This window comes from Lepus europaeus, chromosome 2 (assembly GCF_033115175.1).
Source record: "Lepus europaeus isolate LE1 chromosome 2, mLepTim1.pri, whole genome shotgun sequence".
NCBI lineage: Eukaryota > Metazoa > Chordata > Mammalia > Lagomorpha > Leporidae > Lepus > Lepus europaeus.
Genome location: NC_084828.1, coordinates 985,274 through 1,001,161, shown reverse-complemented (window position 1 = coordinate 1,001,161; position 15,888 = coordinate 985,274). Strand labels below are relative to the sequence as shown.

Below are 15,888 nucleotides of genomic sequence, written 5' to 3'. Positions count from 1 at the left end.
ACAGATTATAGGAAAATGAATGTCTGAGAGCTATTTCACCCAGAAAAAAGCACGCATACTCTGTGCGCAGTTTTAGAGAAGGCCGTCTACTTTACCCTTCCCTAAGTCATTAGCACCCCTGCCAGTCTTCTTCCAGTTTGCATTGTTTTACCTGAATTCTTTGGAAGCTTCTATGCTCAAGGCACTCAGGCATCTGGGGAGGCATGAGGTTCTGATGGACAGCAGGAAGGACTTTGGGCACTGAGGCAGACGTTCCTGCAGCCAGCATCCATCATGGTCTGATGGAGCAAGTTCTCCAGATGACTACTGGTCAGCCTTGGAAACTGTCCACATACCTCCATGTGTTCTGCCAGAGTCAGAGCAAGTGGAGCTTCAGAAACAAGGAAGCAAAACAGCACCACATTCCTGGGACATGGGAGCAGATGCAGAGGCGTGTGGGGCCCACACAGACTCTGGAAAGAGATAGATGGCTTGGTTCTGTCTCAGCCAGCGTTGCTGTGGTTCGATTACACTGGTACAGTTAACACCAGGAAGGAGTGGTTTTCTTCTGAAGGAATCACAGCTAGCAGGCCCCGCACTTACAGTGGAGCTACATCCCAACAGACCACGTTAGGTCAGAGTCAGCCGACATCAGAAGTGCATTTCCTGCACCTCCCCTGCTGAACATCCGGGCGCGGCACACACACGCAGGCCACTGCTGAATCCCAGGTCGTTTCCTGCCGTGGCCCAGGATCAAGAGAGAGGACTGTGCCACATGCAGCAGTCCCAGGGAAATTTCCAGATGCAAAGCACAGTGTCTACTGGATGTGCATGGCTTTTGGCACCATCGTAAAGTAAAAAGAAGTCGTGGGTCGAACCACTCTAAGTCCAGAACTGTCTGTAGTGACCTGCACCTTCCTGTACAGTTCCTATTACTGCCCTTCTAACCATCCACATCATTGCCTCCTCAACGTCCCGTCGTTTGAAGGGGTCTGTGGAAAGCACACAAACAGACGCTTGCCAAGGCCAGTACGGAACTTGCCATGTGTGCTCTTGCCAGGGTTTCACACTCGCTCACCTGTGAAGTGTCTGTCAAGACCGCCCCTCTGATGCACAGCTAGCAGAGGCTCCAAAGAGACAGGAAACGGCGGCTGGCACAGCCACCTGAGTGACACACGACAGCCCGCACCAGCGTCCACTACGAAGTCTGCTCTTCAGTGGGCACATTGTGGGGAACTGTAGAGACGCGTGTCATGGCAAGAGAAAGCCTCAGGAGGCCACTTCGCCAGGTGTGCAGTGTGGCGCCTCCATAGTGTCCAGCATTGGCAGAGCAAGCTAGCACAGCTGGGCTTTCCCTACCGTTGTTCAGAGCCCTGCGGGAGGGACAAGTGGGAAGTGGGAGTGGGCGAAGGATGAGCAGCCAGCACCACATCTCATGGCCACCTGGCTACCAGGCCATGCCTCTCTGGCTCTGAAGCTTTTGTTCTTGGAGAGCCTGGAGCTTAGGGTTTGGAGAGGTGTGACCAGGGCCCCACCTACTGCCAGAGCAGTGCTACTGCACTCACTCCTCCAAACTGGCATTTGACTTCAACCTTTCCATTCCCTACCCTCCTTCCCCTGCGGGTTAAACAGAGCAGCACTCTTCTGCTGAGCCAGTCCAGGCCTCTTGGCCCTCAGCACACCATTCCTGCAGCTGCCCCTCCTCAGAGCCCCACTCCACATGTGCGCGAGTCCCTGGGCCTTGTTTGCTCTGGAGGGTCTGAGAAATGCCAGGCGAGAGGCTGAGAGGGAAGAGCAAGACTCTGATGCAGCCCAGGAGGGGCAGGTGGGATGGAGAAGGAACTCGGCAGGGGACACGCCCTGAGCATTTTCCAGAATGAATAGAGAAATCAACTCTCACAGCCGGGAATCCCCACAAATCCCAAACAGGAGAAACTCATCTTAGACATATCAAAGAAAAACGACAAGACACCAACGGACCGACCGACCAACCGAAGTCAACTCTTGGAAGTAGTCAGAGCTGGGGTGTTATGACGCAACAAGAAGTAGCAGCAGCAGCAGTGGAAGCCGGAAGACAGTGGTGTAGTAAAAACTGGTCACCGAGAGAGCCCTGCTCAGGAGGCGCTGCCAGGGCCCACCTGGAGCCTCTGTAGTCAGACGGCTCTGACCGCTCTGACCGGCAGGCCCAGTCAGAGTTCTGGTGGACGCCCTTCGGGAAAAGAAAACGACCCCAGGAGGAGCCTGGGAAACGTGAGAGGGACTAGGGGAGAGGAAATGGTAAGCATTGCTGCAATGAAAAGTCTGTCAGACGGCCTCGAGAGCGGCTTGTTTGTGGGGTTCACTGTAAGACGGCCTCGAGAGCGGCTTGTCTGTGGGGTTCACTGTCTAAGACGGTTTCTAGAGCAGCTTGTTTGTGGGGTTCTCTGTAAGACGGCCTCGAGAGCGGCTTGTCTGTGGGGTTCACTGTAAGACGGCCTCGAGAGCGGCTTGTCTGTGGGGTTCACTGTCTAAGACGGCCTCGAGAGCGGCTTGTTTGTGGGGTTCACAGAACTGTGTGGTTAAAAATAGCACTTACATGGTTGGGATGAGGGTGATCGGGACGCAGGCATTCCACAGCTCCTTGTGTCTTTCCACCAGAGAGCAAGGACATTGAATTTAAGCTTTAAATGCACAGATTAAAATTCCACAGTGACCAGTAACAGAAAAAGGAGTCAACAGACCTCCAGGAGGATGGATGAGGGAGAAGTTGGAAATAAGAGAGATTATGGTTGTGGGAGGGCTGCACCGCCGAGTATCTTGGGGTCCAAGTGGGGCTGACCTTATGAGTGACGTGGTTTTACCTAACACACTTCTGGCACATGGGCCTCACCTGTGTAACCAGAAGGTGATGGAGAGAATGGAGCCAGCATCCAGGTAGGGTGCAGGCATTTGGGCTGGGAAAGCCCTGGAGACTGCAGTGGACGCTCTCCACAGTGTGCCACTTACCCACTAGAGACCTGATGTGGGCCTAGCACAGATGTTCCTGTGTCCACACGGCTTGTCCATTGGGAACCCCTACAGCCGACTCCCACTCCCAAACTGCTGGAGCCCAGGGCTAACTTGCCTCAGCACCCCTCACCCTGCTCCTACCATCTGACCAACGCAGGGCCAGACAGGAGGGGGCTGTGTCCTCATAGGTGGCATGGCCAGCATGGCTGATGGACATAGGAGCATTTAGTGGCATCTGGCCCAACTGCAGGTGCACACTGGAGACACACACCACCTACAGCTGTCCCCACCACGCCCACACCTCTGAGGTTCACCGCTGGTCTGGCCCTGGTGGAAGGTTCTGGTCAGGGACCAGCGCGGTGTAGAAACTCGGCTGGGGTCAGAGGGTCAGTAGGCAGCCCCTCAGTCTTACTGCCCCAGGCCAAGTCTGCTGGGTCTTTGCTCATCGCCATGACTTTTGTTGGAGGTTCCTCCCTCCATCCTAGGACTGCAGTGCCAATACCCTGTGGGTGAGTTAGAGCACAGCCCCACAACATAGCCCCCACAGGTACAGTGCCCTGTAGTGGGAAGTCACGGTTTGGGGGATGGACTCCATGTCTTTCCCACGTGACTTGTGGGCATGGCAGCTGCTGTGTCTCTGTAATGCACCTCACATCCAGGAGGGGAGCCTTCACTGGGGTGCCCAGTGCTCTGTTCCCTCTACTGCCCTTCGGTCACGGGGCCTTGGTCTGTGGCCCAAAGGCACACTGCTGTCCCTGTGACCAGCTGATGTGCTGACAGTGACATCAGGAGACTCCAGGATTGTCCACTCAAGTACCCAGAGCAGACGCAGAAGCTGGCCGCTGCAGGAACTGGGCACTGTCTACCAGGGAGGACAGCTGGCGCTCTGACATGCCAGGCAGCCTCGTCAAACACCACCTCTTCAGGGAACTTGTAGAGCTAAATCTGACCCCAGGTCACTCCGCCCCTAACCTGAGCTCCTGCAGACTTCACCCAGCCTTAGGTGTAGCCAGAGCTCCCTGAGCAGGGTCAGGAACTAGCCAAGAATGGGGAGAGGCCTGGAAGGTGGGAAGGGCTGTGTTTAAAGGAAGCCCCCTGACTTTTCTGGGGGAGGAAGGGCAGCAGAGACCTCTGAAATGGTGAGCGTTAGGGGAGAGAGACAGGCTGTATCTGTCAGCCACTCGCCCACCAGGCGATCTGTCTTGGAGATACAACTTGGAGGCCACAGGCCCTACCTCCTCTTGCTGCGACCCTGTCCTGTGGAAGCAGGAAGGGGCCACACTGGCCAACCAGCACCCCAGAAGTCCCTTCTCCTGCAGACTTGCTCCCAACCCCCAACTGGCTGAATGCTGTTGGGGAGGGGCCAGGCTGGGGAGCAGCCCCCTCACCGTCTACAGGACTGGGTGCTGGGAAGTGGCATTCATCCTAACTCTGGCTGGGGGTTCTTAGGGGCGGGCACCCTGGATCTGGAAGGCCAACATGTAAGCCCCAGCCCGTGTGCCCAGCTGGGAAGGCTCCTGGACAGCAGCTGCTGTGTTCTGGACACAGCCTCCTGAGTCCACAGAGTCCAGATTCTCTGTGGAGGCAGATGCGGAGGCGAGGTCAATAGCTGGCCCCTCGGGTTGACAGCTCAGCTCCCTGAGTGCCCTACCTGCAGCCTCTTTCCTGGGCCATCTCTGAGCCCATGTTGGTGGCACTTGCAACTGCAGAGTTTGGGTCCGGCTGCCTGACGGAAAACAACTATTTCTCCAGAATGTGCTGCCCTCTGCTGCCTCCAGGACAGTACTGCGGGCGCACTTCGCCCAGGGCCCTCCCCAGTCCTGGGAAACCTGCAGTGCTGGGCTCTCTGCTGGAGGCACACAACCCTCGAGAGGGCCAGGCCTGAGGAGGCCCCATGTCCTCTGGCCAAGTAGCCCAAAGGATGGGAGGATTCCAGCACACAGCTTGCCCCTCATGCTCCCAAATGCAGCCTGGCTGTGCCATGCTTACCTTTCTCGTCTGTGTTCAGTTTTTATGTGAGCAGTAAGAATGCAGCTCAAAGCAGCCCCTGGAAGAGGTGTGTGCTGGGGGACGGAGGAAGGGGTGGCCGTCAGGATCGCAGTGACCACAGGTGTGAGGGGCTTCCAGAGGAGCCCTGCACCTGTGAGCCTCAGCGTGTCACGCATGCCCCGGGGGCCTCCAGCACTAAGGTTCCGTGACCCCATGTGACGGGGCTCAAAGGCAGCCATGTGGCCTCAGCCCCCAGCCCTCGCTGCCTCATCTAAAGGCCTTGTGGGAGTTAAGTGAGCAGGCCTGGCACAAGCTAGGACAGGCCCAGGCTTTCAAGACTTGTGCTGGGTGCTGCACAGGTGCTAGCATGAGTTCGTCTCTCAGAAGCACAGCTGGCCTTGCTCTGTGGCTCTCAGACTCCTCCCCTCAGAGCCCCATGGCGCACTAGCCTTGGCCAGCCTGCCCTCCACGTGCACCTGATGAGGAGGGAGGCATGGCAGGTTCTGGCTGGCGCCGCTAGGGAGCCGAGGAGAGGGAATGGTGTCTGCAGCCTGGGCCCCATTGCTTCCCCCAGGCCAAGTCCTTGAGCTCTGTGGCGTCCGCCATGTGTCCGCATGGCCCCCTCTATCTGTGCACAGTTCTGTTACTGCCATTTTAATTTGGTGTGACTTGTACTCGATGACAATAACCTTCTTAGCTCTCGTGTCCCTCCTGCCCCCAGCAGTTGACCAAGCTCCACCAGTTGGCCATGCAGCAAACCCCCTTTCCTCCCCTCGGACAGACCAACCCCGCTTTCCCCGGTACGTACCCAGCTGCCCTTTGCTGACCTCCTCTCTTCTCGCCTGGGGACTCTTTGTGAACTGTCGTTATTCAGTGCAGTGAGTAGCACAGGCGCAGCTCCTGTCATGAGCACCAGACAACACAGAGCCAATGCCAGCAGGTCTGCACGCTCTAGGCCAGGGCGGGGGAGGTTGGTCCGTGTTTCCGTGTGGGCTGGTTCTTCTCTCGCAGGCCTTGCCATGGCCTTGCTTGTGAACACATGTCTGCCCCTCCAAGGGTACACACCTGCTCTGCGGGGCTCGGAGCTACTCACAGGCCATCCTTGGGCCCTCCCTGCTGAGCACACCCACCCAGCGAGCCCTGGAGTCCTCTCGGTGAGCCGGAGCTCAGACGGGCAGGCGTGGCTGCACTGCTCAGGAGCTCTGCGCACCTCAGGACACCATCCAGCCCTACTGGGAACACGGGGACACGAGCAGGCCCCAGCCCAGGCGGTCAGAGCGGCCTAGCGTGCCTCCCACAGAGTAAGAGCTGCGCCCCGGGCTGTTGGCGGTGAGAACCCGCAGGCCACACACATCGGCCTTGCGTGCCCAGTCATATTTTGAGCTTCCCTAGTTGAAGGGACCTGGCTTATCTCCTTGAGGGCAAACATTAAACCTGTCTCTTCTTTGCTCTCCAGGAGAAAAGCTGCCTTTACACTCCTCCGAAGAAGCTCAAAATCTGATGGGCCAGTCGTCAGGTAAAGCAGAACGGCACTGATGGAGGGAGAGCAGGCCAGGGAGGCCCATCCTGGTGGGAGGAAGGGGCGCCTCGCTCAGCCTGCATCCCAGGGATCTGTGGCCTGGCGTCAGGTCTGCGTGCAGTCAGCAGCCTCCCGCGGCTGCCGAGGAGCACGGTGATGGGGGGAGCTGCCAGCGCCAGCTGCGTGGTGGGTCTGAGCTGGTGCACAGCACAGCCACTCATCCTCCCTGGTGGCCTCATCCAAGTGCGCCTTTGTGGAGAGGCCCCGTGTGTGCTGTCATGGACGCTGGTGGCAATGCAGCACATAGGAGCATGGAGCAAGGGAGTGGCCATGGTGTGTGCTTTTTGGAAACGTGTTTCCTAGGAGATGTGAGCCAACGCTTAGGAACAGGAGGCATCTACGCTGGCCTCGTCTGCACCCCTTCCTGTCAGCATTAGTGGTTGTTCCTAGGCTGTTGCAGGGTGGTACATAGATTTGTAGATTCTGGGACTGAGGGAATGGAGCGACACACTTGTTTATCTTGGAGTGGAACCATGGAGAAGCTGTGGCTTGGGACTGGGACTGAGTGGGTCCCCTGGACCTGTGGGGGACACACCATGCCCTCTTCACCCTACATGGGCCACAGGTGCAGAGGGCCAGAGCCACAGAGCCTCCTGGCTGCCAGGACACTGCCATGTGACAGCCCTCCCCAGCCACGCCTCTGAGAACAGCACACACACACACATGTGCGGCAGCAGTGGCAGGGAAGGTGGGTAGACAGTGAGGAGAGGTGCTGGCCTGTGGCCATTCTGAGTGCTGCTGTCAGAGGTATCCCAAAGCACGGGTAAGCTTCCTGTCGGGCAGCTCTGCTAATCTCCTAGTGTGGGATTGGCGTCATCTTCCTAGGAAAAGGACGCACCACAGAGCCACGTTGTCTTGAGATAAATGAACACATTGTAATAGATGCCTTTAAGTTGTTGGCTTAATTTTAGTTTCCCCCTGAAAGCATCGGTCCTCTTCCACTCGGCCAAAACCTACTGAGTCCAACAGATACCGCGCTTGGCTCTCGGCTCACCATCACTCAACCATTCCTATCCAGGGCTCAGACAGGACTGAGGGAATCTCTTAGATGACATTTTAAATGCCACCACTTATGGAATGTGTATAGATAGTCAATAACCACATACTCGTTGTGTTGAAAACATTGTTATCAAAGAAGAGAAAGAACGGAAACTGTAGGTGTAGATATGCAAAAGAAAAATAACAGCATATGGGAAAGATTGGCTCATTCGGCACCTGCAGCTGAACCCCTGCCACATTGGCCAACCACCTTTCCATCAGAGAGACTGGCTGGCTGCTGGAAGGGGGAGAGGAGAGAGATTGTGAGCATATGTGAACAGGACACCTCGCCCCCCTGGGGCCAGGGAGGGGAAGGCTGGACCTTGGAGCTGGGAACAGTGAGGGGCACCAGGAGAGAGTGAGACTCGCTGGAGCTGTGGAGGCATCAGAGGTGTGCTGGGGGTGGAGGTGGGGGGCTCTGGGATATGTGGAGATTGATTGGACCAAGGGAAAGGAGGCGTGTTGGGTGGCAGAAGGGCTAAGGGTTCTGGGATATTCCGAAGACCTGAGATGGTTGGAAGCAGTGCAGAGCCAAGGGGCTCCAGGATCTGGCCTGGGAAGGGGAGAGTAGGACTCAGCTCTGGCCTCGGGGGCTTGAGCTGCCTCTTGTGGAGGACATGGGAGTGCTAGCATGGAGCAGCACCCGGGAGGTGGACTCTCGCCCTGCCCTGCTCTGCGGCTCGCTGGCTGGCTCGCAGCCGTGCGCTCTGCTCTCACCGTTCAGAGCACAAGCAGGCCTTCTGCTTGACCTGCTGAGGTCTGTAGAGGTGAAAACTTGGGCTTGGTAACAAATGAGGCCTGTCTCCGTTCTGCACCTAAGACAGGTCTCTGCAGAGAAACGCAGTCTCTCCCCGTGCCTGGCAGGGCTCCTTGCCTCAGACTGGAAGAACTGCACATGGGCCTGAGTTAGGTCGGAAACGGAGTGCAAGGCAGCCACGCTGTGCCCTGAGCTGAGGCCTCCAGCGGGGCTGGCTGAGAACACAGAGGAGCCAGCATGGTCCGGTCTGGCTGGGGATGGAGAGAGTGGAGCTCTGAGCCCACGGGGTCCTCCGAAAGCAAGGAGATTGGGCACTCCGGGTCAGGGTGACCAGCATGGCCTGTGCCCCGGGTGCCACAGAGGCCTGAGACACTGGGCTGCCTATCCCTAGCTGGGGCTGGCCACAGCACCTTCTCAAAGTGTCAAGAGAGATTCTAGGACCATGACAGGAGTGAAATCACCATGTGACCAAACAAAGCAGTGAAATTTCACCTTGCTTGGCATTCTTCTTCTTTTAAGAGAAGTTAGGGCTCAAGAGGTCAAGTTGTAGTCTGGGTCCGAGAACCCACAGGACTGTGGCTGTGGGCTTTGCTGACCAATACCCTCAGGTCAGCCCTTCAGCCCCACCTAGCTCAGCCCAGGGGAATATGGGCCCGGTGCTGGGGTGTGACCATGACTGCCTTCCTGCTGCCTAACCGTGTCCCCTTGGTGTGCCCAGGTCTGGATGCCAGCCCCCCGGCCAGCACTCACGAGCTCACCATTCCCAATGATGTGAGTATGCCCCTGCCTGTGCCCCGTCCCTAGGCATGTGCAGTGGCCACCCTGGGCTCAGTGAGGCCCTCGTGACCCCAACCCCACTGTTTAGTCTCTTCCCTCCTTCCTTTGTGTTGCTATGATACTAAACAAGGAAGGCGTTGGTGGGGACTTCAGGGTTTAATTAGAAGTCAGATGCCAGCATTGGGTTGAGAACCATGCAGTCTCAGAGGCCCTGCCCTGAGTCAGGAACCCCCTGGATGGAGCCACAGTCCCGCCCAGGGCCCTGGCCCTCTGGTGGTTTGGGTCTCTCTGTGAGCTGGTTCCATAGACTTGGAATTGTTTGGCTGTCGCAGGTCTGGCTGGATCCCTATCTCTAGCACCTCTGCGCCTGTTCGTGCCTCAGGTATACCTGTGACCTTACCAGCGCCCCTCCACACACTCAGTGCTCCCTGGGCGAGGTAGGGGTCTGGTCAGGAGGAAGGACAGTTACCCAAACCTTTGGATCGTCCCCAGCCTGAGAGACCAAGGATGGTGTGGGCTCCATGTCCTTGATGCGAGCTGCCAGAGGGTCACCACTTCAGGTCCTACTTCAGAGCCAGCTCCAGGCCACAGAGCCTCTGAGGGCAGTTTGCCCCATGTTCTGTACTGGACACCGAGCATCTGCCTGCCAAGGCCCTGGCCCCCCCCCCCGCCCCTGTGCAGCTGCAGAATCATCCAGAGCCTTCTGCTGGAAAGGACAGAGAGGTCACATGATGCCTTGAGGGACAGAGTTGGATAGGAGGTGTTGCCATCATTGCTTTGTTGGGAAAGGACAGCAGAGGTCACATGACGCCTTGAGGGACACAGTTGGATAGGAGGTGTCACCAACATCGCTTTGGGAGTTGGCTCTGACATTTAGTTAAGAGGGGCCATGATATTTCAGAATATTTCCATTATTTTTCTTTAAATTTGTGACAGGAGCAGTCAGGGTAAGAGGAGAGCAATCTTGGGCTGAGGGTCAGCAGGTCCAGGTAGGACCAGGTAGCACGGCACAGCTCCAGAAGCCTCGTCACCCACACTGAGCTGTCAGGCTGAGCTGAGGCGGGGCAGTGCCCACCACTTCTCACATCCCTCTCTGACCGCTGGGCAGTGCTCGCCTGCTGTGTCCGGAGCAGCACATGAAGCCACAGGCCCCTTGGAATGCTTAGGGCAGAGGCATGGAGCTGCAGGGGCCCTGAGGTGTGAGCCCCAGGACTGAGCCACACCTAGCTGTGGAAGGAGCGCGCTGGGCGTGAGCAGGAGGCCCTGCTAGAGCATAAACACAAGATCCAGGGTGACCATGGGGAGGTCAGGTCCTAGCCTGGGTGACCGTGGAGAGAGGTCAGGTCCTAGCCTGGGTGACCGTGGAGAGAGGTCAGGTCCTAGCCTGGGTGACCGTGGAGAGGGGTCAGGTCCTAGCCTGGGTGCCCATGGGGAGGTGTCAGGTCCTTCCTGAGTGACCATGGGGAGGTCAGGTCCTAGCCTGGGTGACCATGGGGAGGTCAGGTCCTAGCCTGGGTGACCATGGGGAGGTCAGGTCCTAGCCTGGGTGACCGTGGGGAGAGGTCAGGTCCTAGCCTGGGTGACCATGGGGAGGTCAGGTCCTAGCCTGGGTGACCGTGGAGAGAGGTCAGGTCCTAGCCTGGGTGACCATGGGGAGGTCAGGTCCTAGCCTGGGTGACCATGGGGAGGGGTCAGGTCCTAGCCTGGGTGACCGTGGAGAGAGGTCAGGTCCTAGCCTGGGTGACCATGGGGAGGTCAGGTCCTAGCCTGGGTGACCATGGGGAGGGGTCAGGTCCTAGCCTGGGTGACCGTGGAGAGAGGTCAGGTCCTAGCCTGGGTGACCATGGGGAGGTCAGGTCCTAGCCTGGGTGACCATGGGGAGGGGTCAGGTCCTAGCCTGGGTGACCATGGGGAGGTCAGGTCCTAGCCTGGGTGACCATGGGGAGGTCAGGTCCTAGCCTGGGTGACCGTGGAGAGAGGTCAGGTCCTAGCCTGGGTGACCACGGGAAGGGGTCAGGTCCTAGCCTGGGTGCCCATGGGGAGGTGTCAGGTCCTTCCTGAGTGACTATGGGGAGGTCTGGTCCTAGCCTGGGTGACCATGGGGAGGTCAGTTCCTAGCCTGGGTGACCGTGGAGAGAGGTCAGGTCCTAGCCTAGGTGACCGTGGAGAGAGGTCAGGTCCTAGCCTGGGTGACCATGGGGAGGTCAGGTCCTAGCCTGGGTGACCATGGGGAGGTCAGGTCCTAGCCTGGGTGCCCATGGGGAGGTGTCAGGTCCTTCCTGAGTGACTATGGGGAGGTCTGGTCCTAGCCTGGGTGACCATGGGGAGGTCAGTTCCTAGCCTGGGTGACCGTGGAGAGAGGTCAGGTCCTAGCCTAGGTGACCGTGGAGAGAGGTCAGGTCCTAGCCTGGGTGACCATGGGGAGGTCAGGTCCTAGCCTGGGTGACCATGGGGAGGTCAGGTCCTAGCCTGGGTGACCATGGGGAGGTCAGGTCCTAGCCTGGGTGACCATGGGGAGGGGTCAGGTCCTTCCTGAGTGACTATGGGGAGGTCTGGTCCTAGCCTGGGTGACCATGGGGAGGTCAGGTCCTAGCCTGGGTGACCATGGGGAGGGGTCAGGTCCTAGCCTGGGTGACCGTGGAGAGAGGTCAGGTCCTAGCCTGGGTGACCATGGGGAGGTCAGGTCCTAGCCTGGGTGACCATGGGGAGGGGTCAGGTCCTAGCCTGGGTGACCATGGGGAGGTGTCAGGTCCTTCCTGAGTGACCATGGGGAGGTCAGGTCCTAGCCTGGGTGACCATGGGGAGGGGTCAGGTCCTTCCTGAGTGACTATGGGGAGGTCAGGTCCTAGCCTGGGTGACCGTGGAGAGAGGTCAGGTCCTAGCCTGGGTGACCATGGGGAGGTCAGGTCCTAGCCTGGGTGACCATGGGGAGGGGTCAGGTCCTAGCCTGGGTGACCGTGGAGAGAGGTCAGGTCCTAGCCTGGGTGACCATGGGGAGGGGTCAGGTCCTAGCCTGGGTGACCATGGGGAGGGGTCAGGTCCTTCCTGAGTGACCATGGGGAGGTCTGGTCCTAGCCTGGGTGACCGTGGGGAGAGGTCAGGTCCTTCCTGGGTGACCGTGGGGAGGGGTTAGGTCCTAGCCTGGGTGACCATGGGGAGGTCAGGTCCTAGCCTGGGTGACCATGGGGAGGGGTCAGGTCCTAGCCTGGGTGACCTTGGGGAGAGGTCATGTCCTCCAAGGACCTCTGAAAGGGTGAGGCAGGCATGCCTCAGGCTGCAGGCTTACATGAGGCAGGAGACGCTGGGGCCTGAAAGTGGGCGTCTCCAGGAATGCATGCTGGGTCACCTTGCCCAGCCCGAGTGGGAGGTGAGCCCTCAGCATGTCTCTGCAAGAGGGAAGCGGACAGCCGGACAGGTGAATGTGGCCCTGTGCGGGGTTGGAAGCCACCTCCCTGACATACTCAGAACCCCAGACCTGGAGGCACAAACAGGGAAGGGTGGACAGGCTCAAGAGCTGAGCTGTGGTGGGACCTAGGAAAGTGTGGGAGGGGCCCGAGGTGCACCCAGGGGAAGCTGAGCAGCTGAGTCTCCGGGAGGGGGGTCCTCCGTGTGTTTACAGATGGTGGTGTGGTGAGACAGCTGGTCCTCACCTGGGTAGCTAGCAGAAGTGGCCTCAGGGGGACTCTGCAGGCCTCCACGGGACAAGGGCTGCTTCCTGCGGCACTCACGTTGCTCACTATGCGGGCTCAAAGTCGTTTGCCTTTGGAAGTGGGTTTCCCTGCTCGCCTGGTCTCATTGCCCAGCCCACCCCTGCGCCTGGCATCTCTGCCCTGAAAGCAGAGGCATGCTCCATTCCGCCGAGGTCCCGAGGACCTTGGCCAGCACCTGCATGGCAGGTAGTTGGAAGCAGACCGAGACCGTTCCCTCTCCGTGCACCAGGGACTATCCTGTCAGATATGAAAACCAGGGGATACCAGCCATGCCCCTGCAGCTGCTGCCACAGAGACGGCCTTGGCCTCCAGGCTTCCCCTGAACCCAGGTGGTCCTATCACACCACTCAGCTGCTTCAGAGAGGGCCCTCAGCCTTGTGGCCATCTTGACCAGAGGCCACCAGGTGGGAAGCAAAGCGCAGACCTGACATGTCCTCCAAATTCCAGCCAAGCTCATCTCTGCTCTGCTCTGGCTTCAAACACCCTTCAGCAGGCTTTGCGTTGGAGTCCTCTCCCAGGGGATGCAGCCAGGAAGGCGCCCCCCAGAGGAAGACAGTGTGAAGTGGCCCAGTCCCAGTCTGGTGACTCCTTATGGGAGGGTGCCGAGCAGAGGCCCACATCGCTCCCTCAGATACCCTGCCCTCCAGGGGCACTGAGTTCATGGGCAGGGTGGAGGCCGAGGCTGCCCAGGGGGGCTCTCCGTGTTTGGCAGGGGCTGTGGTGGGCTCCTCTCTAGGAAATTGCCGTCATCCTTTTTTCCAGCTAATAGGCTGCATAATTGGACGCCAAGGGACAAAAATCAATGAAATTCGACAGATGTCTGGAGCTCAGATCAAAATTGCCAACGCCACTGAAGGGTCATCAGAGCGTCAGATCACCATCACGGGGACCCCAGCCAACATCAGCCTTGCCCAGTATCTCATCAACGCCAGGTGAGTGGCTCCTGAGGGCCGGCACCTTCCCAGCCTCAGGGACCTCTGAGGGGGCTTGCTGTCCTTGGCTTGGACAGAATTATAGCAGGTGGGACCCTGGGCCATACTCGACCTTGCACCTAGTGTCCTCTCCTTTCTGGCTGGACGCTGGCCTCAGGATGTGGTAGAGACCGTGTCCACATAAAGGGTCACCCCATTCTCCCCAAGGGCCCCAAGGGTGGACAGGAAGTCAGACCATATCCAGGCGTTGTCGCCTGCAGGCCCAGCATGCTCCTGGAGCTTGGCTCTTCCAGGCACAGAACCCGGCAGTCTGATTCTTGTCCACAAGGGGAGGTTCGGGAAGACCTGGTGCTTCACCCTCATATTCCTCACCCGTGGGAGGTGAAGGAGCTGCAACAGTGCAGAGCCCCACAGACCTTCTGCATTCGTCTGTCCTATGTAGGGCTGAGCTGGGCAGTGTGACGGGACTGAGCTCCCCTGTCAGCTGGGCCTGCGACACTGGCACCCAGAGTCAGAGGGAAGCCACACAAACTCCCTCTACTCCTCCAAGGATGTCCTCACGTCACAACCCCCTAGCGGGGCTGCAGCCCTCGTGGGCCATGTGGCCCCTATCCCAAGGTTCTCCCCATGAGGCCATGCCTGAGCTCCTGGCAGCCGAGTTACTAGGGGAGAGGTTGTATGGGGAGGACAAGGACAGCCCCACCTCAGCTTTGCCCTTTCCCACCTCTCCTCCCATCCAGCACCCCGCAGGGCTCACTCCGAGATCCGGTGTCAGTTTGTCCCTCTTTCTACCCCTGTGGCTGTCCTGCCTCAGGGGGCCAAGGGAGGACTTGCTATTTTCAGTTCTGCAGTGAACTGGGGACTGGGATCAGGGAGACCCCGGTGAACTGTGCAGAGGGCCCACAAGGCCTTAACCCGCTTCACAGTCACTTCCCTAATAACTGCAAGGTGCTTCTCAGATAAGGGGAGTGAGTCTTGGAAGGCTGGCATGTCCCCACAGGCTGAGGTGACATTCCAGAATCTGGAGGGTCCTAAGTGCCTCAGGTGTATCGCATGGTGACAAGTATGCCAGGTTCCCAGGCCCTTTCCTCATTGGCACCCACCACCTCCCCTGTGCTCTCTGGCTCAGGGCCATTGAACAGACTGGAACTGCTTCTCTCCCAGAAGTGGACGCTGGGCTGCCAGTGAGAGGGCTGTGACGCGTCTCCCCTTTTGCCTCTGTCTGTTCCAGGCTGACGTCCGAGGTCACCGGGATGGGCGCGCTCTAACCGGCTCAGCACCCTCTGCCCCGTGTCCCTGACCTGCGCGAGCCAGCAGCCTCCGCGGCTCGCGCACTTGTACAGCCCGTCCGCCCTTCCTTGCAGATATAAATAGAGAGCGTTTCTTGACTCACAAAGTTATCTACGCCATAGACAGCCACACACACACCACTGCAGTCTCGTTTTGAGCTCCAGCCTCCGTCCCTGACTGCCCGTGACACACTCCATGACGCAGTCTGCCCAGCCGGCATGCGGTGTCCGTTGTCTCACACCTCTGGAAGCTTAGAAACCTTGTTCCTCGCTGTCCTGTGACTGAATTTGCTTGAGTTCTAGCAGCTCTTCCTAAACCCTGTCCTCGCCTCTGCTGGCACAGCTGGCCTCCACCATGTGAGCCCTGTCTGCCCTGTCAGGTCCCCTCCTGCTCAGTGGGTCAGGTCCCCTCCAAGCCTGGCGCTGGCCCACGTTTCCACCTCAACCCGCGCCAGAATCAGGGTTGCGGCAGCGAGGGCCCTGGAAAGGAGGGGCCTGGCCTAAGGAACAGGTGGGTGGCTGGGGGTGCTGGAGCCCTGGCCACCACAAGCGGGGGAGGCACTGCTGGGTCCTGGGTGTCTTCCAGGAAGCCCCTCTGCAGGGGTCAGAGTTCAATAAATGTCCTGCACCTCCCCCACCAGCTCTGGCTCATCTCTGCCCCATGTGCCCAGACCCCCACACGCCATTCCTGCCCAGGAGGCCCCGCTGGGCCTGCCAGCCTGCTGTTGGCAGAAGCTTGGGTTCTTTCTCACACACGTGAAGTAAGGTGTCACCCCCCGCCTTCCCTCACTTACATAAGCACCTGTTCTCAATTCTACATAACTCCAGTTCTTGCCCAGGCACCAGAGTA

General features: G+C 58.8%; 1 protein-coding gene across 4 annotated transcripts in view; it reads left to right on the top strand.

Moving 5' to 3' along the window:
- The window catches only part of PCBP3 (poly(rC) binding protein 3), a 277,993-nt gene extending 262,366 nt beyond the window's left edge, over window positions 1-15,627 (top strand). For 3 of the 4 annotated variants that reach the window (XM_062175028.1, XM_062175047.1, XM_062175033.1), the window contains 5 exons: window positions 5,678-5,756; window positions 6,413-6,472; window positions 9,049-9,101; window positions 13,580-13,749; window positions 14,981-15,627. In XM_062175028.1, the coding sequence (XP_062031012.1) occupies window positions 5,678-5,756; window positions 6,413-6,472; window positions 9,049-9,101; window positions 13,580-13,749; window positions 14,981-15,017 (399 nt within the window). In that variant the 3' untranslated portion in view covers window positions 15,018-15,627. The remainder of the gene's footprint in view (window positions 1-5,677; window positions 5,757-6,412; window positions 6,473-9,048; window positions 9,102-13,579; window positions 13,750-14,980) is intronic. The other variant, XM_062175040.1, reaches the window with a different exon arrangement.
- The last annotated feature ends 261 nt before the right edge of the window (window positions 15,628-15,888 follow it).